The 25,723-nt window shown below is 41.8% G+C and overlaps 1 protein-coding gene across 1 annotated transcript; it reads right to left on the bottom strand.

Moving 5' to 3' along the window:
* Positions 1-9,537: 9,537 nt before the first annotated feature.
* chst3a (carbohydrate (chondroitin 6) sulfotransferase 3a) lies at positions 9,538-17,495 on the bottom strand. The gene is made up of 4 exons (XM_034100136.2): positions 17,038-17,495; positions 13,974-14,139; positions 12,930-13,481; positions 9,538-12,259 (listed from the first exon to the last, which is right to left on the bottom strand). Exons 2-4 carry the CDS (start codon positions 14,117-14,119, stop codon positions 11,563-11,565), a joined length of 1,395 nt encoding a protein of 464 aa, XP_033956027.1. The 5' UTR covers positions 14,120-14,139; positions 17,038-17,495; the 3' UTR covers positions 9,538-11,562.
* Between the last annotated feature and the right edge of the window lie 8,228 nt (positions 17,496-25,723).

Below are 25,723 nucleotides of genomic sequence, written 5' to 3'. Positions count from 1 at the left end.
TGCAGTTATCTCCTGGGAAAAGTGTCCTGACCAATTGAGACAAGGGGTGGCAACTGGAGGAGTGGGAGTTCAGGTATCTGAGGGAATAATTTATGAGAAAGGTTAAAAGTCATTAACCTCCAATTAAGTGCTGTGGCTACAGCAGTGTGAGTGACATCATGGTTTCGAATGAAGCCCAGAAGAAGTTTTCCTTGGCTTGCCTTACTCTCTGAGAGAACAGTTTTAATTAGATTAATCATTATACAATTTAAAAAATAGATGTATTACTTTGATAGAAAATGTATATTCACCACATTATTCAGTGAAGAAATGTATTTTTCTTTTCTTAAGTACTTCATCATCCGAGATAAGATAAAATGTTGTGTTGCTTATTGTAATAGGATAACATTTGCATTCGTCTCTTTTAAGGTAGAGATGATAACCAAATGGAAGGCCATGGGAATGTCATTATATCCTAAGGTGTTAAGTCCCTTTTTGTGAGAATTAGTACATGCACTTAACCTTCAATCCCCATCCACAGCCCCTTTGGGCTTGTTACCTAAGAAATATGTCTCCTCTTTCTCTTCTCCATGAGGTTCCCCCTGAAACTTGTCAACGAGACAATGCGGAAGGAAGTAAGAGATAAAGTTTCCAGGTTCTCTTTCTGTCCAATGTTTATTTGCTGTGTCAAGGATTGAGAGATTACACTGTTTCTACGCAGTAAGGGAGGAATCTGTTCAAGCATTTCCTCAGGCTAAAAACATCACTTGAAGAGGCAAAGGGGGATTACTGACACCTGCATTAGGAACCAAAATCCTGACTCGAGCCCATTTGCTGTGAGTAGGGAGTCATCATTAATCATTTCTTTTAAGTGTGGAGAGGCTTTATTTTGGGATTGGGATAGGAGAAACTTGGCCAGTACAGCATTACATCGCTTTTCTTTTCTTTATGTGAACAGTTGTGGATAAATCTTCTCAAAAAACACTGAAATCCTTATGGGGATATAAACCTCAGCTTTATCTGAACTTTTGTGTTAATGTATGTTACATTAAATAAATGATATATAGCAAAGGATTTAAAACCTCAACTGTTATTGTATCCAATTATCCATAGTAGCTTCATTTATAAAGACAAGCTAAATGAAAAACCTAAGAAAAAATACACATTACTATACTAATACTTATACTCACATATTCTGTTAAATGTGAAAATAAAGCTCAGTTTTGATTAATAATAATCTGTCTCAAGTTTGTGTAAAAGATCTAAATCAATGCACATACAGCACAATTTGGCATTATGTATGACATATTGGCAGAAATGTAATAAATATATGTATGCTTATTAGTCATCACCTGTCCTTTGTATTGAATCTACAGACACCCACTCAGAGGCAGTGGGGATGGTAACACTAACCCTCAGGCTGTCAACAGTGTGATTGATCACCAGCAGATAAACATCAGATCGGCGAGAGAACAGGACAGACATTGATCCCCAGAGGAAGAGAGGACTTGTCACACACCAGCATACACAAACCTCAGTGAAACATCTGTCAAAATACCACAACGACAGAGAACTGTACCTCTGTGACTAACATGGGAACCCACAGACAGCTGTCAGATGTTTTGGATGCTGGTTGATGACCAGAGAGTACAATTCGTTTCCATTACTTAACTATACTGTCCAAAGAGTAACAAAGTTTGGAGAGAGTACACAAACTGGCACTGAAATTCTCACTGCGTGAAATGATCTTAACATGCGTAGACAAACAGACAATTAGTCTTTATGTATTTCCTGCAGGACAGCAAACATGAACTCCTCCTGCCCTGAGGCACACCAAACAACAGAAGAGGGTGAAGTATTCCCTGTTGTTCATTTTGGCCGCCATATAGAATCCCCTTTGGCAGTATTGTCCCAAAAAGGCCGGAAAACAAAGTAAGAAATGTGTGTGTTTTAACAAAACGTCAATCAGAACAGGTCACATAGAGCTCTCTCACCTGGCTGGGCCCATATGTTTTCCTGTCATTAGCTACAGACCTCATGCGATGCCGTACTTAAGAACAGAGAAAGAGAGGGAAGGAAAATGAATGAGAAGTGAATGGTCAGTCTGACAAAAGGGGGCCAGTCTTGCGTCGACAGGAAGACAAGCATTAGCAGCCTTTATGTGCATGGCGGCGGATTTCCGTGTGCTACACTGTCAGTGTTTTTTCCCCTTAATTAAAACAGTCACAAGTTTCGAGCGGTGAATCAAAGGGTGGCTACACCATAAAGCAGACTCAACTCTGTAACCCTGTGTGTGTGCGCCTATGTGTGTGTGTCAGACTCAAGCACACACAGTAGCCGGGATGGAGGGGATTTAGGCTGTGCTCATTCCTATGGTCAGTCACTCAGAATTGGTCATTACTGCCCTGCCTGGAGATGAAAACACAGCGATGAAGAATTACTTAGAGGCAAACATGACCATTTTAAAGCACCGACCCAAAAGCCTATGCCCTCAAAGACAGGAACTTTTGTAGTTCGCTTTAATTTGTAGTCAAATAAATAATATTCAATAAAGTTGCATATATAGGCTGCCAAGGAAGGTGATGTTTGATAAATAATATGCTAATCATCCAAAGACGTGGTATTATCCAATTTAAAATGTTACCCAAACAAATAGTAATTTTAACTCATCCCACAGTGAACCAGAGCAGGCTTCTCCAATGACAAACCTCACCATCTCTCAGCAGAATTACAGAGCAGGACAATAGCAACTCAACTGAAGGAAGGGAAAACGCTTGCTCCACTTTGGTCAGTGTATGGGATCTCCTCTCTGCTGCTTTGTCATACTTGGTCTCTGGATCAGGAGAGCACCTGATCCCTGACGGCCTAACGACCCAACAGTTTCCGCACCATTTCATTTCCTTGATGCTGAAGGGTCAAACCTGCACCTACGATCATTCCCTCATCAATTATAAATCAAGCCAATGTTTGGACAATTAAAAATGCAACATTATTTTTTCACTCCCACCACAAGACAAGCCCTTTGGTTTTGTTGGAGCAGGGTGGGATTCCCCTCTCGTGTTCTCTTCAAGGGATAGTGAAATGTATTATTAATTATGTAGGGAGGATACATAATGGTAGAACTTGCTAACCATAGCTCGTGCAACTCAAGAAGGTTAGACTAGCAAACTGATTGACAGCGGGGTGCAGAGGAGACGACACGGTATAAGGTAACGCTGACGTCTATAGAGTCTTCTGCATGGGCTAGCTGTGGGCTGACCAGGGGTACACGCATCATTCAGGACAGACGTGTACTGAAGAGCTTTATAAAAGGAAAAAGTGATGTCATGCTATTGCTATTTTATTGCATTCGACCACAGAGGTTTGGTAAATCTATACCACGACCAACTTTACACAACAACATTGCATGAAACTTAATAATACTTTTCCAAATAGCATGTCTTGAAAAGGCATCAATAGCGTGTCATGATAAGGCTGCAATAGCGTGATTAAAGCAACAGTTTTGGAGCTAGCATGATACCATTTTAATGAAGACAGGGGTAGCAGCAGTGATGGGATTGTATTGTCTGACAGAGCTGACATTCCGAGTGAGTTTTAATCCCCAACTCTGGCACATCAGATAGAGCTTTCCTATGGGGCTCGGCGTCTGGAAGAAATTCAGCTGCACACTGTTACCTTTTGTTTCATGTCAGTCTAACATCACCTGGCTGACTCGGGGAGGTTCACTGAGAGATTAAAGAGTGAATAGGAGGCTAGTATTACTTAGTGGATGGCATAATATCATATGATATCAATTTCTGTTGAGGATGCAGCTGCTATCATGTTACTTTGCTTTGTTTTACACGTTGGATTACAATAATGAGACCAAAAACATTTGAATACTGTTTGATAGATTCTAAATGTGAAAAAGTCATGTAATGCATGCAACAAAGAAAACTACTGAATGTCTCAAGTCAGTTTAACATATGTATTCCTAGTTCAAATAAACTATGTGCACCACTAATACATTGGATTTGGTGTATTAATTTCAATTAAATACATGTAAAGTGTTTAAGTATGTAATGTTGCTATGGATATCTATTTTATCTTTCTAATCTGCTATATGCACTTTATTTGAACACACTAATATACTGAATAAATACATATTTTTAATTGCACCAATCTGTGTATGTGTGTCTATGGTTTGGTCAGGTATAAACCCCCAGTATTGCAGGGACATTTTTTTTCATTTCAGAAGTACTGTATATTGCATATTTTTCCTGACATTTATGCCTCTTAACATTTCAAGTTTGACAAAAGTGTGCACCTGATGACCTCACTACAGTAAACACCTTTGTTTTCTTAAATCGCAAAAACAACAAAAAGGGTTTGGAGGGGATGTTTTGTTTCACTAATCTGCTACGCCATTAGTATACAAGGGTAGTGCCAAAGACAAACTAAAGTCTAAAAGATCAACATACGACCTTTACGAGGTCCGTAGATTTTCGGTGTAATTTCAAGGCATAAAAGCAGTGAGTAAACACAAACATGGGGTTAACAGTGTAGTGAGCGTCTGTGCCGTTTGTTGTCACTCCACTCTCTGTCACAATGATGGAGTGTCTGTCCGACATGTGCTGTGATTTCCCTGACCCCATTGTATTCAAACAACACAGGCTCCTCACACAGGAAGAGCACAGGAAACAATTGTACAGGTGAGTCTGGAAGCATTTTGCCTCAAGGGCTGCCCACCTGTCAGTTAAAAGGTGTGTGTGTGTTTGTGTGTGAGTGTGAGTGTGTGTGTGTGGCCTAGCATTACTATACTTGTGGGGACCTAAATCTGTTTACACAGTCACGTGTGGGGACTCGTCTCCCTTATGGGGACAAATTGGAGGTCCCCATGAGGGGAATCATTAATTTTAGGGTGAAGACTTGGTTAGGTTTAGGATTAGGGTAAGGGTAAGGGTTAGGCATGTGTTGGTTATGGTTAGGATAAGTCTCCAGGAAATGCATGTAAGTCATGGTGTGTGTGTGTGTGTGTGTGTGTGTGTGTGTGTGTGTGTGTGTGTGTGTGTGTGTGTGTGTGTGTGTGTGTGTGTGTGTGTGTGTGTGTGTGTGTGTGTGTGTGTGTGTGTGTGTGTGTGTGTGTGTGGTGTGTGTGTGTGTGTGTGTGTGTGTGTGTGTGTGTGTGTGTGTGTGTGTGTGTGTGTGTGTGTGTGTGTGTGTGTGTGTGTCTATATTTCAGCTACCATCTTATTTATTGGCCGCTATTTATATTGGTGTTTCCCCACTAGAGGGTGTCCACCACTCTCTGGGCAGATTATGCTTGTGAACTGATGGAAACTCATCTAGTAATGTACTCTCCCTTCTACGTGTGCTCTACACTGTTCTATGCTATAAAAAACCCAATATGTATATTACATATATTAGGATGTCTTTTGCCAGTTCACACAACAGTGCCTCAATAATTTCACCTCGTCTGTATCGGCCTTGCAGATGTTTCGTTGTTCAACAATCCTCAAGAGGGATTGCTCTATACCGTCCAAGATTAGTAAGTAAGGGGACATGTGTGTTAAGTCGAGCCTTGCCTGGCTGTCATTATTTGCGGATTAGTGATGGCCTGCACCCTCTTTGATGTGGACATCTTTCACACTTCCGTCCTATTGAACTCTAAAGACGCAGTAAGGGGAACAGAGAGGACAACAATGAATTGGAGAAGAACAGACATAAGCAGGAGTAATTTTCCACTTTGTCTCGAGCTGCAGGAAAACTTCCTGTAATGAGGAAGATAAAACGTCACCACAATTACCACTGCACATATGAGCAATCACCTGAGAGAGGCCCCACACACATGCAAATGCGCATTTGCTCACATGCATAGAACATACATAAATGTATTTCTACACTGTAGTACACACTCAAATGATTTCACACAGGCACACACACACACAACTTTATGATAATGTGTGTTTTACTGCCCTCTGCAGGACAGACAGGAAATGAACATCCCATCTTTTTGTTGAACATTGTGTACCCTTTAGATGTCACAAGTGGTATCTTTAACTACAGCAGTACAGTAAATTCCCATGCATAGGTTTCTGGTCTTAGTTTAAGACATTTATTTTCATAAGTGGATTATTTTTTCACAAAGGCAGCATATCTGTGCATGGGCAGCTTGTGACTGAGTGGAGCCCCCTTACAGAGGCAAACACAAGGCCTCTTTCAGGCAGAGTGACTCCAGAGGCATATGAGGGCACTCAGTGTTCCACCCCGACCACAGGATTTATTTACCTTCCAGTAAGGGGCAGCCAGTAAGACGAGATGGAGTGTGCTTAAAGAAAAGATAGGTGTGTGTGTGTGTGTGTGTGTGTGTGTGTGTGTGTGTGTGTGTGTGTGTGTGTGTGTGTGTGTGTGTGTGTGTGTGTGTGTGTGTGTGTGTGTGTGTGTGTGTGTGTGTGTGTGTGTGTGTGTGTGTGTGTGTGTGTGTGTGTGTGTGTGTGTGTGTGTGCGCGTGCGTGCGTGCGTGCGTGCGTGTGCGTGCTCGAGGGGTGGAGAGCTGGAATGAAATAGCATAGGGATTGTGGGGCACTAGATGACATGGCATGATCCCAGATAAAAGGTGTTTCAAAAGCAGACACACCCAAAGCATACACAAAAAACATTCCACTTTGGGTGGAAAGAAAAAAATGTTTTTCCAAAACAATAATTACCTATCCAAACCACCTACTGTGAGACGACTGTGGATGTTTAAGAGAGGAGGAACATGGATGAGAGCCAAAAAAGCTCGATAAGGGGGAGTGGGTTTCCTGTTTCCTCAACCCCTCCTTTCCCTTCCCTTATATAGCACAAGTGGAGTCATTGAATGTAGACACTGCGTGCATCTGTTAGTGACTAGTGTAGTAGTTTTATGGCATGACAGGTCTAAACCAGTGTCACCCTTGAAGCAAAGAGTGCCAAATTGTACTATAAACTAAAGTGAGGTAGTCATATATATAAGGGGCAGCAGAACTGTCCACTTATTCATCAGTTGATTTTACATCTAGTACAAACGTAGTTTAGTAGCCACAAAATTATTGGTGTGTGTTTTCAAACAAGATAAATGCATTCTGGAAAATTCCAACCTTCTTTCAATAAAACATGATTTCAGCGTGGACTACACCATGATTATTAAGTTCCAATTATAGTTGTAACTAAAATTGGTGGAAGACATAGTATTTGAAGAACACTCTTCCCATAAGATGATCATTTGTGTGTCAATAACTCACCTAGTGTTGTTTTGAATTCGTGAAGACTTGGTTTTTCCTGGCATGCCATCACGGTTAATGAAGTATCAAAACACGGCCAATTGTTGATAAAATTGAAGTTCAGGAGGGCTGTTTAACATCAGCAATACTATATATAAACGTCCATTTTCAACTTTCACACGAATCGGGCAGTGTTTTCCTATTCTAATATATACAGTCGTATACTTAATTACTTATAACTTCCACAAACACATTTTCGCCGAAACCTTACTATTTTTGAAACACTTCCGCATAAATAGACACGTGCCTGCGCAGACGCAGAAGTCGTCCGAAAAACAATCTTGACGCCGTTTTCGTAAAAGTCTCATGACCAAATTGCTCAAACGTATGTCATGGGGACAATATGGGCAGGTTTGTTAAATCAGTAAGAAGTTGAACCAAGATTGATCCACATGATCATATAAATATAATTCATAGAGAAGAGGGCCTCCAATATTAATACATGTACATTATATAGTTTAAACACACGGAATAGATTAGAAAGAATAAAACCTTTGGATGTAGACATTTCAATTTAGCTAAAATTCAATTTATAGCATTGGCAAATGTGATGTTTGAAGCATAGCCTATATATATATATTGGTTTGAAGTGATCAATTATTAGTCAATAAATATAAGTAGAGCCCAACTTCAATCTGTGATCACGACTTTCACTCCCATTTTTTTAATTAGTAACACTAAGACATAATGGATGTTAGTGAAATTTACATTTACATCATGGACGTTGTTACTACGTTATGAAAAACCAAGTTAAGGTTTCATCTGATTTTAATACTGCTCTTTTGTATTTATTGTTGTTGAAATGTATATGCATGGATGTAGTTGGGTATGTCCAGTTCAGCTTTTTGTTCAACAAAAGTTTTACCAATGGAAACTGAGCGAATAGGTCATCATCATTTAGAATCCTTCAAACTACTTCCACTTAGTGTGACATTTACAACTGGACGGTCATGGATCAGGGTGTTAATTCATTGTAAACAAACTTGGTTTGGTCATTCTTTTCCACAAAAATATTTGTATCCTATGAGCCAAACAAACATGTTCTCCGAAAAGTTGCAAAACATTGACATAGCCTTTTAAACAAATCATAATGTTGCTTCTTATAAACTTAAAAAACTCAGTGCTCTACAGCACCACTTGCGGTTAAAAACAACAGGAAACTTGAGACTTGGGCCTCTCTTATCACCAGGACTTTTCTTAATTTTCCGGATGGCAACATCTGCTATGTTGCTATGGGAATATTCAGCATCAGGGAAACAATCTAGGGTAAAATCAGCTTGACCAACAGCTGTGAACTCTGAAGTGCTTTCTCTCAGTTTGGGCGTTAAACAGACAGAAAGAATGCAGACATGAATGGGCTCCCTGTTTCTGCCTTTTTCCTCCGGTTATTCCCACTCCGCCTTTCAGGGATCCCTGGCAACCGCATGCATGCATTTGGATGTGGAGCTAGACTTGGAGAATTCAAGTGAGTCAACAAACCCACCTACATCAATGCTCGTTTCATCCACGTAAAATGGTGAAATTATACAGTATATGACACTAGATCTTCAGGATACCAAATAAAATGCATTACATGTAAATGTATACACTAATGGAACAACATCAGCAGCATTGACCCCTTATGTTTAAACAAACAAAAAGTACATTTCTAAAGACATCATTTGGTTATTAATAGATCTATAAAACGGCTCCCTTAGCGTGACCAGAAATAGACAAAACTCAGATAATTAAACAAAAATTACTGACAACAAATTCAAAGATCTATGGACACTGGATGTAGCAACAATAAATATTAGCTTTGCACCTCAATAAAGGTTCCTCGGTGAACATAGCTGGTGGATCGACCATGTAGGTGGGTTACTTTAGGTCTTTTAGTGTGCTCGCTGGATACTTATAACAGTAGATGCAACATGTTGTTTTATTTGTATTTAAAAAAGCTATAATCATAACACTTCATTATGTAATCCTTCAATTGATAGCACTGTGTTGCTTTTTGTATGCCTATTGGTCACTAACTGCACGTCCAGACCAGGATTGTCCTCTCACCTCGCTCTTTAACCTCTGACCATAAACATTTACAACATGCTTGTTTTCCAGGGTGTCACCTCTAGACACAACAGCAACATCTGATTGATCATCAGCATTATTTTGGATCCTTGAAGAAAGGAGTGAGAAATCATCTTATTTGGACAGAAGCAGCACTTGCACATGAAAGAACATAATGATGTCTCTATTGCTTCAAACCATTTTACAACAAGAAATAACTTTAATCACTTTTTCAATAGAAGAAACTCTGCCATTTACATGTGTGTGATACATTTCTACATGCTTAAACATAATCTGTGCTTTCTTCTGCATCAGCAATATGACTGTAACTTAGATGTAATACACAGACAGCAATTTATTATAGGAAATCACACATTTGACATCCTATGACACTGCTTTTCTTCCAGAGGCAGACTTGCTCTGCTATAAGTCACAGAAATAAGGCCTTGTGACTTCACTCCAGTTTTGACTTAGTAAAATCAAGCGTTGCTAAGCCACACCACTTGAACACGTATTTGTAAGGCCAAGCTTTATGCAAAAATCCCCATTAAGAGCTTTAGAAGAAATATTTTCAAATATGGCATTTTATTTTTCCCTTCTGACTCACAACCCTGACTCATAATTGCTACTTTATACTACTCTGCTATTGCTGTTCTAATCATTTTCTTCACCATGAACATTCTTTATTCAAGTAGACACGTTCTAAATGAAGGAAGGACTTATTGTTTTAAGGACTGTAAAACATAAACAGTCACACATAATTGTGATGCGACTCTTGGTATCTGAAGTAGTTGAATAGACTGACTGCGTCCATTATCTCAGCTGCTCTTGGTATTTCACAGTATTCCCTTTTGATAAAAAAAACTTGCAGTAGTGACTCTGTTCAACTTGAGGCCTGCCTCTCTGTACATATGTGTATGTAATGTATTCATAGTTATGTTTTAAACAGTAAGTTAGTATGAGCACCCTTCTATATGTACCTCCAACGCATATCCCTTTCCATGAGCAGCACAGCAGTTTCAGCTGTGCCTCAGCCAAGCAGAACACAATGCTACCATTGAGCTAGAGCCACAGTGGATACCTTTATATACCATCAAGAGTGACAGTTCACACAGCAGCACCTGGGTTTCACTTAAAGTAAAAGGCCACCTTAAAACAGTTACAATTTTATATTTTTGTTGTGACCATAACCGTTAACACACTTTAAACTCACGACTAAAAAGCCTTTAGACTTTTGCAGGTTTTATTCATTCTGGTGATTTTATTTCTCTGACTTGTAGAGTAATTAAAACATCTCTTTGCACAAGAATGTTCCCTGTGACACATAGGATATCAGTGCAGGAGCTTCTTCGGTTAAATAATACCTAAACCTACCTGTGTCCTTAGAGGATAGGAGGCAGCACTGGAAAATGCATTACTGCTGTGGATACTCTCTTTTGGGAAAAACTACACTCGGTTGTTAAAGACACATGTTGGTATCTGAAGTAAGATATCAATATATCTACTCATTTTATCTCACCTAATGAGTTTAATATATCCATCTAGATTAGCTTCTTCAATATGATATATTGAGAATTGCTTTAAATGGCATTTGGTTAATTACATCAAAGATCATACTGTACTTGCACACAGAGTACTTTTTGTGGAGATGTATCAATACTCCTTGTGAAGACACCACAAAATGCCACATTCATTTCACCTGAGTCGGATATGTAAAGCTCTATTAAAGCACACCAGGTCTAAACTAAAGTGATCTATCAGTTGATATATATCAAAATATACATTGAACTAAACAAATGTAAGCACTAGCGTCATGAACTATGAACAGAAACAACTTATTTCTCAGACACACACACAAAGTTAACACACATCACCATCATTTCACTTTTGTAGATGATCAACTATCAATAAAATATTACATAATAATCCCTTTCAAGTCAGGCTTGACATCTAAGCCTTTTATTAAATTTAAAACTACATTTAAAGTAAAGCTTAAATACCAGGCCTCTCAGTGAACACAGAACACAAATAAATACTTCTCTTTCTTAAGTAGCTCTTCATTTGTATCAAGGAGGCACATCATTGGTGAGAGTGAATATTATTGTATGGCCAATAGCTTACTGTCCCAAGTAAAACATGTTGTGTCTCCTGGCACCTTTGCATACTAGTTTTGGTCTGTGCAATAATGTCTTTTCCTGGTTTGGATCCATTGCATGAAATGTTTTCCAGATTCTCAGCTTCATTTTTTACCTCTGAATTAAAGAAAGAGCTTCTCTTCGAGTAAACTGATGGATTTATTCATCAGTGTCTTTTCATCATCCACAAACCTGTACCCAAACAGCTCCATTGTGGGTCCACACACCCTCTGCACTACCTGAGCCAGTGTGAAGGGAATGCTGAATCTCCATTTCTCTGCCTGCTCTGATGAGTTCTTCTGGGTGGAATAAATCCCGCTAGCTTCCTGCATGGTCTGTGTGTTCCTCAGGATCCACTCCCGAGCTTGGGGACTGAATGGTATCCCTGTGAACCTGTACATCTCCTCTGCCTTCTGCATGGGGTAGCGGGCAATATCCTCATAGCGCACCAACATGTAGCGTCTCCTCAGCCAGCGAGGTTGGCTCAGTCCCACCTCTGCTGACATCCTAATCTGGTCGCAGTTTGCTTTGAGCCTCTTTACCTCCTCGTCATCTTCGGGCACCTGGCCGTCCTGCGCCCAGGTCTTCCACGTCTGGTACTTCGAAGAGAAAGCCACCATGCGTGATGCTAAGATGGCCCGTGGATCTCGGACAAGCTGGATAATTCTAACGTCCAGGCGGCGATCCTCCACTAAAGGCTGCAACGTGTCCAGCTGGCGCACACGGACAGTCTTAACGGCGTGGTGCTGCTTCGAAAGGCAGGAATCAGTTGCAAGGGTCAAGTTCAGCGGCCCACAGCGACGAGTCTTACAGTGAAACCTAAAAAAATAAGGAAGTGGTAGAGATTTGTATGATAACATATTTTTCTATGGTTGCAAAGAGAGAGGATTTTTTTCAGGTGACTAGGTTTACACTTACATGGTATGATATGATAAGCATGATTAAGAATGGGCATGGAACTCTGTTGGCTGAATTTGTAAGTATAAAAGATGATCAATGATTCTTTAAAATAAGATCAAAGGTACAAGACAGTAGACATACAAAGGTGAAGGGGTGAGGTCAACCACTAAAAGAACTCACTAAAATGATGTCTTTAAGTGTCTCGTTTTGCAAAACATTACAAGAGTATTGTACATGTAACTACTATGTACAAACTTAAATACATTCAAAGTCAATATTCAGTGAATTCAGCAACTATTGTGTTTTGTTCCAAATGCAGGGATCATACGTCGTATTTAGAGCAATTCATTTACCAAATTGAAGGAAAAAAATAAATTCAAGTCAGGGGTAACATAACATAACATAACCTATAATAATTTTACAGTATCTAAATCTAGACTTAAAACTAAACTAATGCCGACAGTGTTAAATAAAATACTGCCCCTCCCCCTTTGAAACTGTGTTACAGTTCAATGTTGGTTCCTTTTCAAAACTCAACCAATACCGTAAGCTTGATCAAAACAGTGAATATCAAGAGGATATACAATACCTTTCAAAAACATATTTGACTACAGGACTGCAGACAGATTCTTCACAGAGGGATAAACTAGACTCTCTGCGGAAAAGAGCCGGGGTGACGTGGTCCTTAGGTGGGGGGGCGATGTACTTCTCAAGGAGAGAGAAATCGCACAGGAATAGCCCCTGGAGCACATCCCGGTAGATTCCTGACAACACTGTCCCGTTGTTTGACTCTGAGGCCGTGGTCAGCATGCGCTCGACGTGCCACAAAGGCTCAAACAGGTAGAACATGTCCTCCCCGTGTTGGTTGAAAAGTTCCCCAACAAATGAGGAACCTGTCCGTGTTGTAGCCAAGAGTAATATGTGCTTACGGCCACCGCTGAAGCTGTACGTGCCTAAATCATCTAGTTCTTCCTCTTCTTGCTCCTCAGAGAGACTTGAGTTGTACCCAACTGTACCGATGAGTTTAGAGAGCAGCATTTTCAGCATCATCAGGGAGCCATTTTGTGTTATGTTGCTATAATCCAGTGGAGGCTGTGGGGTCTGCTGTGGGGCCTGCCTCTGGATCAGTTTATCAGAGACTCTGTTGAGACAGAAACGCCTGATAAGTATAAACACATAAGATATGTCTTATATTTAGCTGACACATACAGTACATGAAGCCACCGTATGTTTGACTCATAGCAGGAGAATCACAACATTGGTCTAAACACACGTGAAAAGAATAGTTTGATATTATGGGAAACACATTTGTTTACTTTCTTTTTGAGAGTTATATGTAAAGATCACTATCATGTCTGTGCATTTCATTCAAAGCTACAGGCAGTGGTCAGTTAGCTTAGCATAAATAATGTAAACAGGTGGGAGCTGTTAGCCAGGCTTTGTCCAGAAGTAATACAAATATTGCTCATCTCTCAGAGACAGTTCAGAACAACAACCAGTATAGCGTGTAATTTTAACATTTTGTCTTGTACTAAACAAAGAAACAAGGAAGCTGTAACATGTTAATCAGTGAGCTCTAGAAGTGTCCGATAAAGTTCTTACATTACAGATTACTGACTCTTTTTTCTCTTACCTTGACAGGATGTTGCTTTCCTTTTCAATGATGACCAGGGCCACGATACAGATGAAGACAATCGCATATTTGGTCTTCATTCTTGAGTTCTGGATTTGTAATTGGACGTCTAGAGTATAGTCTGTGTGTTGCTCATAGCTTGTCATGCAGACGCTAAAGCTTCATTCTGCAAAAAGAAAAAGGCACTTTAGTTAAGGCAGAGTTTGCAAAACAGATGTGATTCTTGGTTTATAATGACATATATCATAATCATGGGTATATATATATATATATATATACAGCTAAATATGAAGACAAAAACAATGTAATTTCATGAAATCATACAACAATCATGTTGGATTATGCTTTAGACATAACAAAAAGTATAAGAGAAATACAAAACAGACAACTAAATTCAGACATAAATTCAGCTAGTGTGTATTTAAAACCATCCTTTGCTTTTATCAGAATCCTGAGAAATGTTGAGCAGTGTATACAATGCAAAGCTTTTTTAAACTTGGTCGCCTCATTTCTTAGAAACCTCAAAAAAGAGTGTTTCTTTTTGGTGGGGCTGGGGTCAGGGATAAGGAAGAAGACGGATTGAGAGTGAGGGAGTTCATGTAAACAGTACGGGTTTCACCGACAGCAAACACAGTGGAACTCTTTCACATGGCAGAAGACACAGCCGCTGTATATTTAACATGAAGCAATTTCAAGAAGTGGGTGTGATAATAAATTGCGCCATCTTCCAGGTAAATTCATCAGTATCATTTTTGTGAATCAGAAGTTTGTCCACATTGTGAAGTCACCATCAAGCGCAAGCCTCAACATGTTGACTGGGATATGATTTTTTATGATTTCCTGATTAAAAAAGTGTATAAGGAAAGAGATCTAAGGAAAGTCAGAGCTTGACAGTATCATAACTAAATAATCATCAACTGTAGTAGCATCATCATTCCAATCCTTTGGGTGTATATGGGAGGCTGTAGCTCAGTGGATATTGTGCTGGACTTCGAATCAGGAAGCAAGTTCGAGTCCCACTGCAGTCAGCATGTCGTTGTGTCCTTGGGCAAGACACTTCACCCCAATTTGCTCCTGTGGGGATTGTCCTTGGCTTTGGATAAAAGCGTCTAACAAGTGACATGTAATATATTGTGTTACTGTGCCCACTTATAGGCTATCATTGGACCTGCACTCATAAATATGAAGGGGGAATCAGTAAAGAAGACAACCCACAATAATGTCACTATATCAGCCCGCATGTGGTTTGTTGCTCTACTGAAACCCTTAGGAACAAATGAACTGCTTGGATATAACGTACAACCATGGAGTACAACAGATTTCTTAATTATAATTTTTTTGTTGCTGAAAAATAAATGTAGACTATGCGTGCCTACCGTCAACACACACACACACACACACACACACACACACACACACACACACACACACACACACACACACACACACACACACACACACACACACACACACACACACACACACACACACACACACACACACACACACACACACAACACACACACACACACACACACACACACACACACACACACACACACACACACACACCACACACACACACACACACACACACACACACACACACACATAATTTGGACCTGTCAGGACAGTGAATAATTTCTAGCATGTCATTACTGGAAAAAGAAACAGTTTTGTGGAGTGATTGTGTGCTCTGTAAGTAAATATCACCCAATTATCTGAGCTTAATACGCCATAGCCGTCAAAGTGTCAGGCTGAAGCACTAGAGCTGAGCACTTTTACATATTCAAGAGTCACTGGAGCATTGGGCAAATCTGACTATCTGCTCAAGCAGAAACACACATCACTCTGTTTATCATCTCACTACAAATTACATTAATGGCTGCCGTCAAAGCCTTGAAGCAAAATCTCATGGAGACGCTGAAAGCCAAATTCCCACTGAATGCTAAGCTGTTCATCCAGGGGTTTTAGTGTAAACAATGAGCTATCACAGGCAAATACTGAAACCGTTATAATATATAGTGGTCTGCCTGTTTTACATTTCAATGTGATTGATTAATATTAGTTCGGATGCCATTTGGAAATAAAAAAACATGTATTTCCTTTCAGATATAGTACTGTATATATTATATTATCCTCAACTTAATAGCTCTTAACATTTCAAGTTTGAAAAAATTGTGCACCTGATAACCTCACTACAGTAAACGCCTTTGTTTTCTTAAATCGAAACAACAAAAAGGGTTTGGAGGGGATGTTTTGTTTCACTAATCTGCTACGCCATTAGTACACAAGGGTAGTGCCAAAGACATACAAACTAAAGTCTAAAAGATCACACGAGATGTGTGTGTGAAGACAGATAGACAACAAGTGGGCAGACTTGGTTCAAGGATGATGAAGATCATATATCAAAGATCATCTATACATAAGCTTCAGCATTGCTCTAAATGGACCTTGATGGACGCGGTGTGTGTGTGTGTGTGTGTGTGTGTGTGTGTGTGTGTGTGTGTGTGTGTGTGTGTGTGTGTGTGTGTGTGTGTGTGGTGTGTGTGGTGTGTGTGTGTGTGTGTGTGTGTGTGTGTGTGTGTGTGTGTGTTTATTCTATAGCAGTCATTAGGGGGGAGGGGACATCCAATTCAGGAGCCTTTTCAACACCCCCACAACTGAACCAGAATGATAATGAATACTTCTGCATATTATTTATCTATAATGCCCTGAAACGAGTGTCTTTCAAATGATCACAATCTGAAAAAAATGTAAAAACCTATATAACCAACTCACATATTCAATAGGAATAAATATTGATTATTTTGGACTACATGGCAGTATCCCTATTTTGAATCTCCATTATACCTGCATCACACACGGACACATCACACATGTATGGTTTAGCAGCACAGGGAATAGTAATCATTTTTCAGCATGTATGCAGAGCGTTTTTCGGGCATGCCAGCAGGATGTTTACAAGCGTTACCGTGTGCTGGTGGCTCGGTGGGTTATATTTTTTGTTACGCTTTGAGTCATTTCCTGACAAAATGTGGTGATGTTCGCGTAGCATACAAACCTCAAGCTGATCTCTCTCTGCAATCGAGCGAAAACGTCCCGAGTCTTGCGAGAAAGAGTGTCGTCCGCTTCGTAGCATCTTGCTGCATTGTGTCGGACAAGGACACACTGCTTCATTGTATGCTCGGACGCGGGCTGCTCTTCTCTGCCGAATGAATGAGAAGCAGCGCGGAGGCATGGACGTCTTGCTGAAAAACCGACATAAAGGAGTGCGTAACGGACCGCAAGCGAGGATGTTTGTTCATTTAACTTTTGATGTAATGTTGATCAATTTAAAAAAACATGTTTTGCTATTGTTTTTGAGGGTTCCCCCGACTACCTGAAAATAAATAAGCACCGATTCGCCTTAAATAGTTTTTTTTGTAGAAAGTAACATATCTCCAAACTTTGTCTCCAACTTTGTCCATGTGCCGGTGCCCACTGCGAGCTGACTGTAGCCACGCTTCACGTCACAGCTCTTTTTCCGTGGGACATCCTGTGCTAGCAAGGTCACGTGACCCCCCAAACCACCCTGCAATTATATATAAAGACCCCCCTTGTTTCAGGAAGTGCCGCCAGAATATAAAGTCCATGACACACTGTTGACGTCATTTAAATCACATGTAATTACATGTTGTGAATTTTGCAGCCTCACATTTAGTTTAACTGACAATAGGCTAGCCTGTTTATCATGGAATTATTGTCATAAAATAATACAATGTCCATGCATTCCTCATTCATATCTACACATTTAGATGATGATTAAACTACAAACAACAATAAGAACATATTTTCTATTTCTAGTAACTGAACACCCTTTACCTTGATTCTGACTCTCCCCCAAATTCCTTTTGCTTTCAGTTTTAATTTATACATTTCTTCATATCTTTTTATAACTTACAACCTGACTGCACAAATAGAGCCCTTTATATTTTAGGAAAGTAAGTGAATATCTATAAGGGCAGTGAGCAAAAATAATTCAAGATTCCAGAGCTTTATTGTCATTGTTAGGGCACAACGAAATGTCTTTTGGTCATGTAGGTGCAACATATAGAATACAATACAAATAAGAATAAAATAAAGGAAGCAACCCTTAAAAGCTAATAATAGAGAGACATAAATAGGATAATAATAAATAAATACAGCTAAAATAACTTCACTAAACATGATCAAGCACTAATATGTCCAGGTGTGGATTGCACATGTATATCTCAGCCTGTGGAGACATCAGATGTCAGCAGGTTTATGGCAGTTACTTGGGACGATCTATTTTGTTGGCTATGTGCGGGGCCTTAATTATATATTGTATTGTATTGTCAGCATAAATGCTACACTCCATCCATAGTTCCAGTTAAATAAATACATTTCTTAACACTATTTAACTTATGCACTCATACACATTTATTTTGTCCACCAGCAGTGTTTGAACACTTGGGGGCAGCAGTGTAAAAGAATATAGAGGACTGGAGCAGCGTATCAGAGAGGGATTGTCTGCACAAGAGGCCAACATGATGTGTGGCAGGGTGGCAGCATACTTTTAAATTAATCAACAACACACATTTAATGCACATAATAAAGTCTTATGAATACATTTTTTCATGAGCTCCACTTTTTAGATTTGGTTTTACAATTTAACATCAATTTTATTTTATATAATCATATTATAGCTTTTTACTCGATTTGCATACATTTATCAAACTGTTGCACACAGTTTATTTATTTTGTTTTACAAATTGTGCATATTGCTACAACGACAAACCCCTCATAGAGCCTCAAAGTGTTGTTGAAATCTTAGTAAGACCTATAAAACAGGACTCATGGTCATAAATGATCTTACAACGTTTGCAGCTGTTGTGGTCATTTCAAACCCCCGATGAATCCTGCAGAAATAGTGTGTCATGTCTTTTGGGATTTTGTACGATTCATGACTCTGTGTCCCTCTGCTAGCACTCACTGAGGTTTATGAAATTGAAAAGGCTGTTAACCTACAGTATACTCTACATGGAGAGATTAAGGAAGTGACCTAGTTCTTTAGTGGACCAGGACTAAAAGCGAAACCTCTGCCCTTGGCAAACCGCACTAGAGATTATCCATAATAATCCAAATGGTAAGCTGAATTGGGTATCTTGACAACAGGTGCTAACAGACAGAGTGATCCTGTAGTGACACAAGCACTGTGGGCACATATCATTACAAGTTTCCCTTTTCTATTTTTGACCTGGCAAACAATTGTTTTCATTTTGGATGTGGTCTTGGACCATTTCATTGGCACTGAACATTTTGAAAATGGAAACGAAATGCATCATTGATATAGTTTTCTTCTCATATGATGTGAATGTTTTTTGGAATATTTGGGATTACTTGTAATCCGAAATGTTCTTGATATGCGGCAATGAGCTGTTATTTGGTCGTCCACATGTTCAAACTAATTATACTTGCAGCATTCCCTTTTAACATTACTTTTTGTTGAATGGCCAAAAATGTGCTCGAAACCTCAACCTCATAACTTTATACATACAACCTTTTCACATTAAATGAATTCCATGTTATTTGTAGTGAAGTACATTTACAGTTTTCAGCCATAACTGACCATATTTTTTATTATTTGTAACTTATTAGGCTACTTATTTTATTTGTAGTTTCTATAATGTACTAGTCAATATTTATGAGACTTTTTCATTATATATATTTTGTTAACTAACAAGGGGTGACCCATTGAGATCATTGTTCTACTGTTTTATTTTTTAAAGATCATGTACAATTTTATCTTGAACTACGGTATCCACTTATTCTCAAACAAAAGGCAAGGCAAGGCCCTCTTAATAACACATTTCATATTGTGTATTTGTGGGGAATGTGGCCCAGGGGATAAATAAATCCCTTTCATGCATGAATTATGAAAGTCTCAGTCAGGATTTTTTTACCAAGTGTTATTATTGCTCTTGATGCATGAAAAACAAGATTTGAACTTTTTTTTTTTTAATCTAGTTTTTTCAAAGAGATTTTTATATGTCCACTCAGGTGGACAGTATGCGTTCAGGGTTTGAACTGAAGAGATTTACATTTTGAAAAAATGATAAATAAAGATGTGCAAACTTAAAATTACATTATAATAACATAAGTATATTGATTTACGGCCCAAATAGATATTGCAGATGAAGTATTTTCAAGAATAACCAGGGCCAGGGGCTAATTTCAGGCCCCACGCACAGTTATTTGATGAGTGCTAGTGGAGCCTCGCAGCGGCGAAACCGTGCCGCGCCACCCTAATTGCGCCACATAAGCGCATAGGTGCGTCTCAGATGAGGCCCCCCTCCGCAAGGTGTGGCCCCCTCCACAAGGTGAGGCCCCACACAGTCTGCATGATCTGCCTGTAGGGAGGGACGGCCCTGGGAACAACAGCAGCAGTACCAGTACGAGTTGTAGTTGAAATATAGCCAGTGATGCATGACGTCCACTGTAGTGGACAGGTGGTTAATCATGATTTCCTGCAAACATAAAATCAATACTTTGATAATTTATGAATTATATAATTCCCTTACTTGTTACTTGATGTCACCCACCTTTTTTATACCTTGCAGGGGACGCTTTCCATAAAAGGATTGGCAGGATATAGATGGGGGACTTGGTCCATGTGGCTTTCTGTCGTCCATCTTGGTTTTAGAGACATGTATCATGCACTTACACTGACTTGGCACTGAGTGGCAGTGTATGGGATGATGCAATAGGGTCCTATGTAGTGGCTGAGTGGTGCAACTATGCAAAAAAAAACAATGCATATACAAGAAAACACCTTTTGAATAGCTGTCCACTGTAGTGAGCTCTATGCATGAAAGGGATAAGCAACTTCCAGTCAGCGGTCGGCAGTTCCATCGCCACCCGCTGCAGTCAACATGTCAAAGTGTCCTTGGGCAAGTTACTTAAGCCAAATTGCTCCTGTAGGCATGTCCACAGTATTGAAGTGTATTAAGTCACTTCGGAATAAAGCATCAGCTAAATAACATGTAATGTAAAGAAGGGTTGCTTTGCGTTGTTCACAGAGATTAACAACAAAAAAGGATTAAAGAAGAACATTAAGAGTGCATACGGCATACGGCCAACAAAATAAATTACCATAGCTCTGCGGATGACACACAAATGTACGTAACAATTTCACCAGGAGACTATGCTCCAATTCAAACACTGAGTAAGTGCATTGAACAAATCAATGACTGGATGTGTCAGAACTTTCTCCAATTAAACAAAGATTAAAACTGAGGTAATGGTTTTTGGAGCCAAGGCAGAACGTATAAAAGTTAGCGCTGAGCTTCAGTCTGCAATGTTCAAAACAACAGATTAAAGCCAGAAATCTAGGTGTAGTGATGGACTCTGACCTGAGTTTCAACAGTCACATTTAAAACAGTTACTAAATCAGCCTACTATCACCTAAAGAACATATCTAGGATTAAAAGACTAATGTCACAGCAGGATCTGGAGAAACTTGTCCATGCTTTTATCTTCAGTAGACTGGACTACTGCAATGGTGTCTTCACAGGTCTCACTAAAAAATCTATTAGAAAGCTGCAGCTGATTCAGAACGCCGCTGCTCGAGTCCTCACTGACACTAAGAAAGTGGATCACATCACTCCAGTTCTGAAGTCTTTACACTGGCTTCCTGTGTGTCAAAGAATAGATTTCAAAACATTGCTGCTGGTTTATAAAGCACTGAATGGTCTAGGCCCAAAATACATTACTGACCTCCTGCTAAATTATGAACCATCCAGATCTCTCAGCTCTTCAGGGACTGGTCAGCTTTCTGTCCCCAGAGTCAGAACTAAACATGGTAAAGCAGCGTTCAGTTATTATGCTCCAAATATCTGGAACAAACTCCCTGAAAACTGCAGGTCCGCTGCAACTCTGACTACTTTTAAATCCAGGCTGAAGACTTTTGTTTTGTCGCTGCTTTTAATTGAACTATTCATATCTTAGACTGCACTGTAACTTTTATCCATGTATTTTTTCTTTTTATGTTTATTTTATTAGCTTTTATTTTTAATGACTGATTTTAAATGCCATTTTCTTAATGTCTTTCTTTTTTTTTGTTCTTTTTTTTTTGTGAAGCACTTTGAATTGCCTTGTGTTGAAAAGTGCTATATAAACTTGCCTTGCCTTGCCTTGCCTTGCCTTGCCTTGCCTTGCCTTGCCTTGCCTTGCCTTGCCTTGCCTTGCCTTGCCTTGCCTTGCCTTGCCTTGCCTTGCCTTTAGTATCACACAGTGTGTAATAAAAAAAGCGTTGGCAGACTGACATTTTTAGCTTGGATTCTAGGTATTTCTATAAGTGTGTACGTGTTTACAGCATAGCTAAAACAGGTTTGGATTTAGTAACAGGAAAGAACAGCAGACTGGTGCCGGCTGACCTGAGAGGTTGAGCTTGTGATGTTGGAGCAGAACTTTGTTGATGTGTTATAGTCCCAGAGAAAATGTAACTCTGCTATTACTTATCATTTTCCTTCAAAGTGGCAGAAATATATGTTTTTTACTCGGTCCTCTGTTGCTCCTCGGTTCCTTGAATTCTGATGTTTTGATTTGGATGCCAAACCCTATGAGGGTAACTTTCATTTTATAGTACCACAACTGAAGAGGCTCATCCGGTCAAGAGAACAACATGATTTGAGATATCGGCATTTGTTTCAATGGCTGTTCTTTACTGATATTTAAATTTCAGGATACACTGAGCCTATTTAGAAGTAGTTTAGCCTATTCTATTGGTCACAATAATCCAGATCAAATAATGCACAAACTGAAGTGATGAGCATCTCCCTGAAATGTCCCTGTGGGCAGCCTCATGGCTCAGTCTCCAACAGAAACAAAGAGGTTAGCATTTGCCGCTGTGATTGAAGGCACTGGATTAGAAACTAAGAACAGGACTACAGATGAGCAGTGAGCTTTTATCCGTATAATTCTTTTGCAGTGATCCTTGCAAAGACACTTGCACATTTAAGCTTCAGTAGCAGGTGTTTATTGTAGAATATAAACACTGGCCCACATCTGCGGGTTTTAACATTTGAAACAAAGGCCACATATACAATGCCATATGTTAAAAAAGTCAATGTGTTAGCGGACTCACATAGATTGCACATTAATGCTACATATCCACCAGTCGATTGTAGTCGTGGCAACAGTGTATGCTAATTGTGCTTTACATTTTTGTCAGATGGAGTCTGTGTGGCCATAGACAGGCTCTGTGCATTACAAGATGAGGAGAGATTAGAGCACAGTGGGTTAATCTTTTGGCCTGCCATCTGCCAGGTCCATGAAAATTAAACCTGAAGCTACGGCCTTGACCACCAACACACAGAAGTAACCTGACAGGTGATCTTTTCTACTGAATAAAAACTAGGGCCACCAGGGTGGGTGGAGGGGGTCTGGAGGACGGGACTGAACTGACCGCCCAGGGGCACGGCAGAGGACCAGGAAGGGGTCTCGGGCGGACGGCCCGGGGGTAAGGCAGAGTCCAAAAAGGGGGATTCGGGAGGACGGCCCGGGGGCAAGGCAGAGGACCAGGAAGGGGTCTCGGGCGGACGGCCCGGGGGTAAGGCGGAGTCCAAAAAGGGGAACTCGGGCGGACGGCCCGGGGGAAAGACAGAGTCCAAGGTGGGGACCATGGAGGGGCGAAGGCAGCGGCAGGAAGAGTCAGGGGGCCGGGCCCGAGGGCGAGGACCGTGACTCTCAGGGGCCAGGGATCGAGGGTGAAGGCCGTGGCTCTCAGGGGACCGGGATTGAGGGTGAAGACTCCGGCTCTCAGAGGGCCGGGCTCGAAAGCGCTGATGGGACAGCTCCGGAGACCGGGCAGGACCCGGTGTCGGCCGGACAGAAACCGGAGCCGGTCGGACAGGCTTCGGGCAGGATCCCCCACGGAAGTGGACCAGGAGTTGGCAGGAACCCTGGCGAGACAGGTGATGGACATGGGGCTGGCAGGGCCCCCGGTAGAACCTCCAACGGCACGGGATATAGGGTTGGCAGGACCCCCGGCAGGGGAGTAGACGGCGGGACCTCCAACGACACAGGACACAGGGTTGGCAGGACCCCCGGCAGGGGAGTAGACGGCGGGACCTCCAACGAGAAAGGAGAAAGGGTTGGCAGGACCCCCGGCAGAAGAGTAGTCTGCGGGACCTCCAACGGGACAGGACATAGGGTTGGCAGGACCCCCGGCAGGGGAGTGGACGGCGGGACCTCCAACGAGAAAGGAGAAGGAGCTGGCAGGCCCCCCGGCAGGAGAGTAGACGGCGGGACCTCCAACGGGACAGGACATGGAGCTGGCAGGACCCCCGGCAGGAGAGGAGACGGCGGGACCTCCAACGGGGACAGGACAAAGGGTTGGCAGGACCCCCGGCAGGAGAGTAGTCGGCGGGGCCTCCAACGGGACAGACATACGATTGACAGGACCTCCGGCAGAGGAGTAGTCGACGGAGCCCCCAACGGGACAGGACCCGGAGTAGGGACCCGAGAGGAGACTCCAGAGGAGACTCGAGAGGGGAACCAAGGGGGAACTCGAGAGGGGACTCGAGAGGAGACTCGAGAGGGGAACTAGAGAGGGGACTAGAGGAGGGACTAGAGCAGGGACTAAAGGAGGGACTAGAGGAGGGACTAAAGGAGGGAACTCGAGAGGGGACTGGAGAGGGGACTGGAGAGGGGACTGGAGAGGGGACTCGAGAGGGGACTCGAGAGGGGACTCGAGAGGGGACTGGAGAGGGAACTCGAGAGGGGACTCCAGAGGGGACTCCAGAGGGGACTCCAGAGGGGACTCCATAGGGGACTCCAGAGGGGACTCCAGAGGGGACTCCAGAGGGGACTAGAGGAGAGACTAGAGGAGGGACTAGAGAAGGGAACTTGAGAGGGGACTCGAGAGGCGAACTAGAGAGGGGACTCGAGAAGGGACCAGTGGAGGGACTAAAGGAGGGAACTGGAGAGGGGACTCCAGAGGGGACTAGAGGAGGGACTAGAGGAGGGACTAGAGGAGGGAACTTGAGAGGGGACTCGAGAGGCGAACTAGAGAGGGGACTCGAGGAGGGACTAAAGGAGGGACCAGAGGAGGGACTAAAGGAGGGAACTCGAGAGGGAACTTGAGGGGGAACTGGAGATGGGACTGTGGCAGCTGGGGCCACATCTGGGTCTGGCACCAAGGCTGCTGGGACCGGGACTGGGGCCGGAATTGAAGCCAGAATCCTGGCTGAAAGGTCCGGTTCTGGAGCCGGAAACATGGCTGTAAAGTCCGGTTCCGGAGCAGGGACCGTGGCTGCTGGGACCGGCACTGGAGCCGGAACCATGGCTGCAGGGCAGGGAACCGGAACACGGATCCATGGCTGTGTGGGGTGGTACTGGAGCACGGTACCATGGCTATGTGGGATGGTACTGGGGAACGGAACCATGGCTGCTGGGGCCAGAACTGGGTCCGTAACCATGGCTGCTGGGGGCTGAACTGGTTCTGGAACCCTGGCTCTTTGGGCTCGTGCTGCCAACCTGGCCTTGCGACCCCTTCCTTTAGGAGCCGTTTGGAGGCTCCGTGGACCTCCAAAGGCCAGACGAGTACCAGCGAATGGCTCCTGGACAGTAGCAAACACTGGGTGAGAAGCAGGGGCTGACGCCAGACGGACCACACCAATGCGTGTGGTATCAAAACAGGAGTTGGGAGACCTGGGTCTGTCAGGATCGGGAAAACAAATTGTGAG

The sequence above is a fragment of the Pseudochaenichthys georgianus genome, chromosome 15, assembly GCF_902827115.2.
Source record: "Pseudochaenichthys georgianus chromosome 15, fPseGeo1.2, whole genome shotgun sequence".
Lineage (NCBI taxonomy): Eukaryota > Metazoa > Chordata > Actinopteri > Perciformes > Channichthyidae > Pseudochaenichthys > Pseudochaenichthys georgianus.
Note: the sequence above shows the minus strand (reverse complement) of the source record. Positions and strands in the feature narration are given on the sequence as shown.

Excerpts from the sequence above, each read along its gene's own strand:
- chst3a (XM_034100136.2), bottom strand. The coding sequence starts at position 14,119 with ATGACAAGCTATGAGCAACACACAGACTATACTCTAGACGTCCAATTA. Across the intron at positions 13,482-13,973 it reads GAAAGCAACATCCTGTCAAG|AGTCTCTGATAAACTGATCC; the intron begins GTAAGAGAAAAA and ends CTGTCTCAACAG. Across the intron at positions 12,260-12,929 it reads GTCAAATATGTTTTTGAAAG|GTTTCACTGTAAGACTCGTC; the intron begins GTATTGTATATC and ends TTATTTTTTTAG.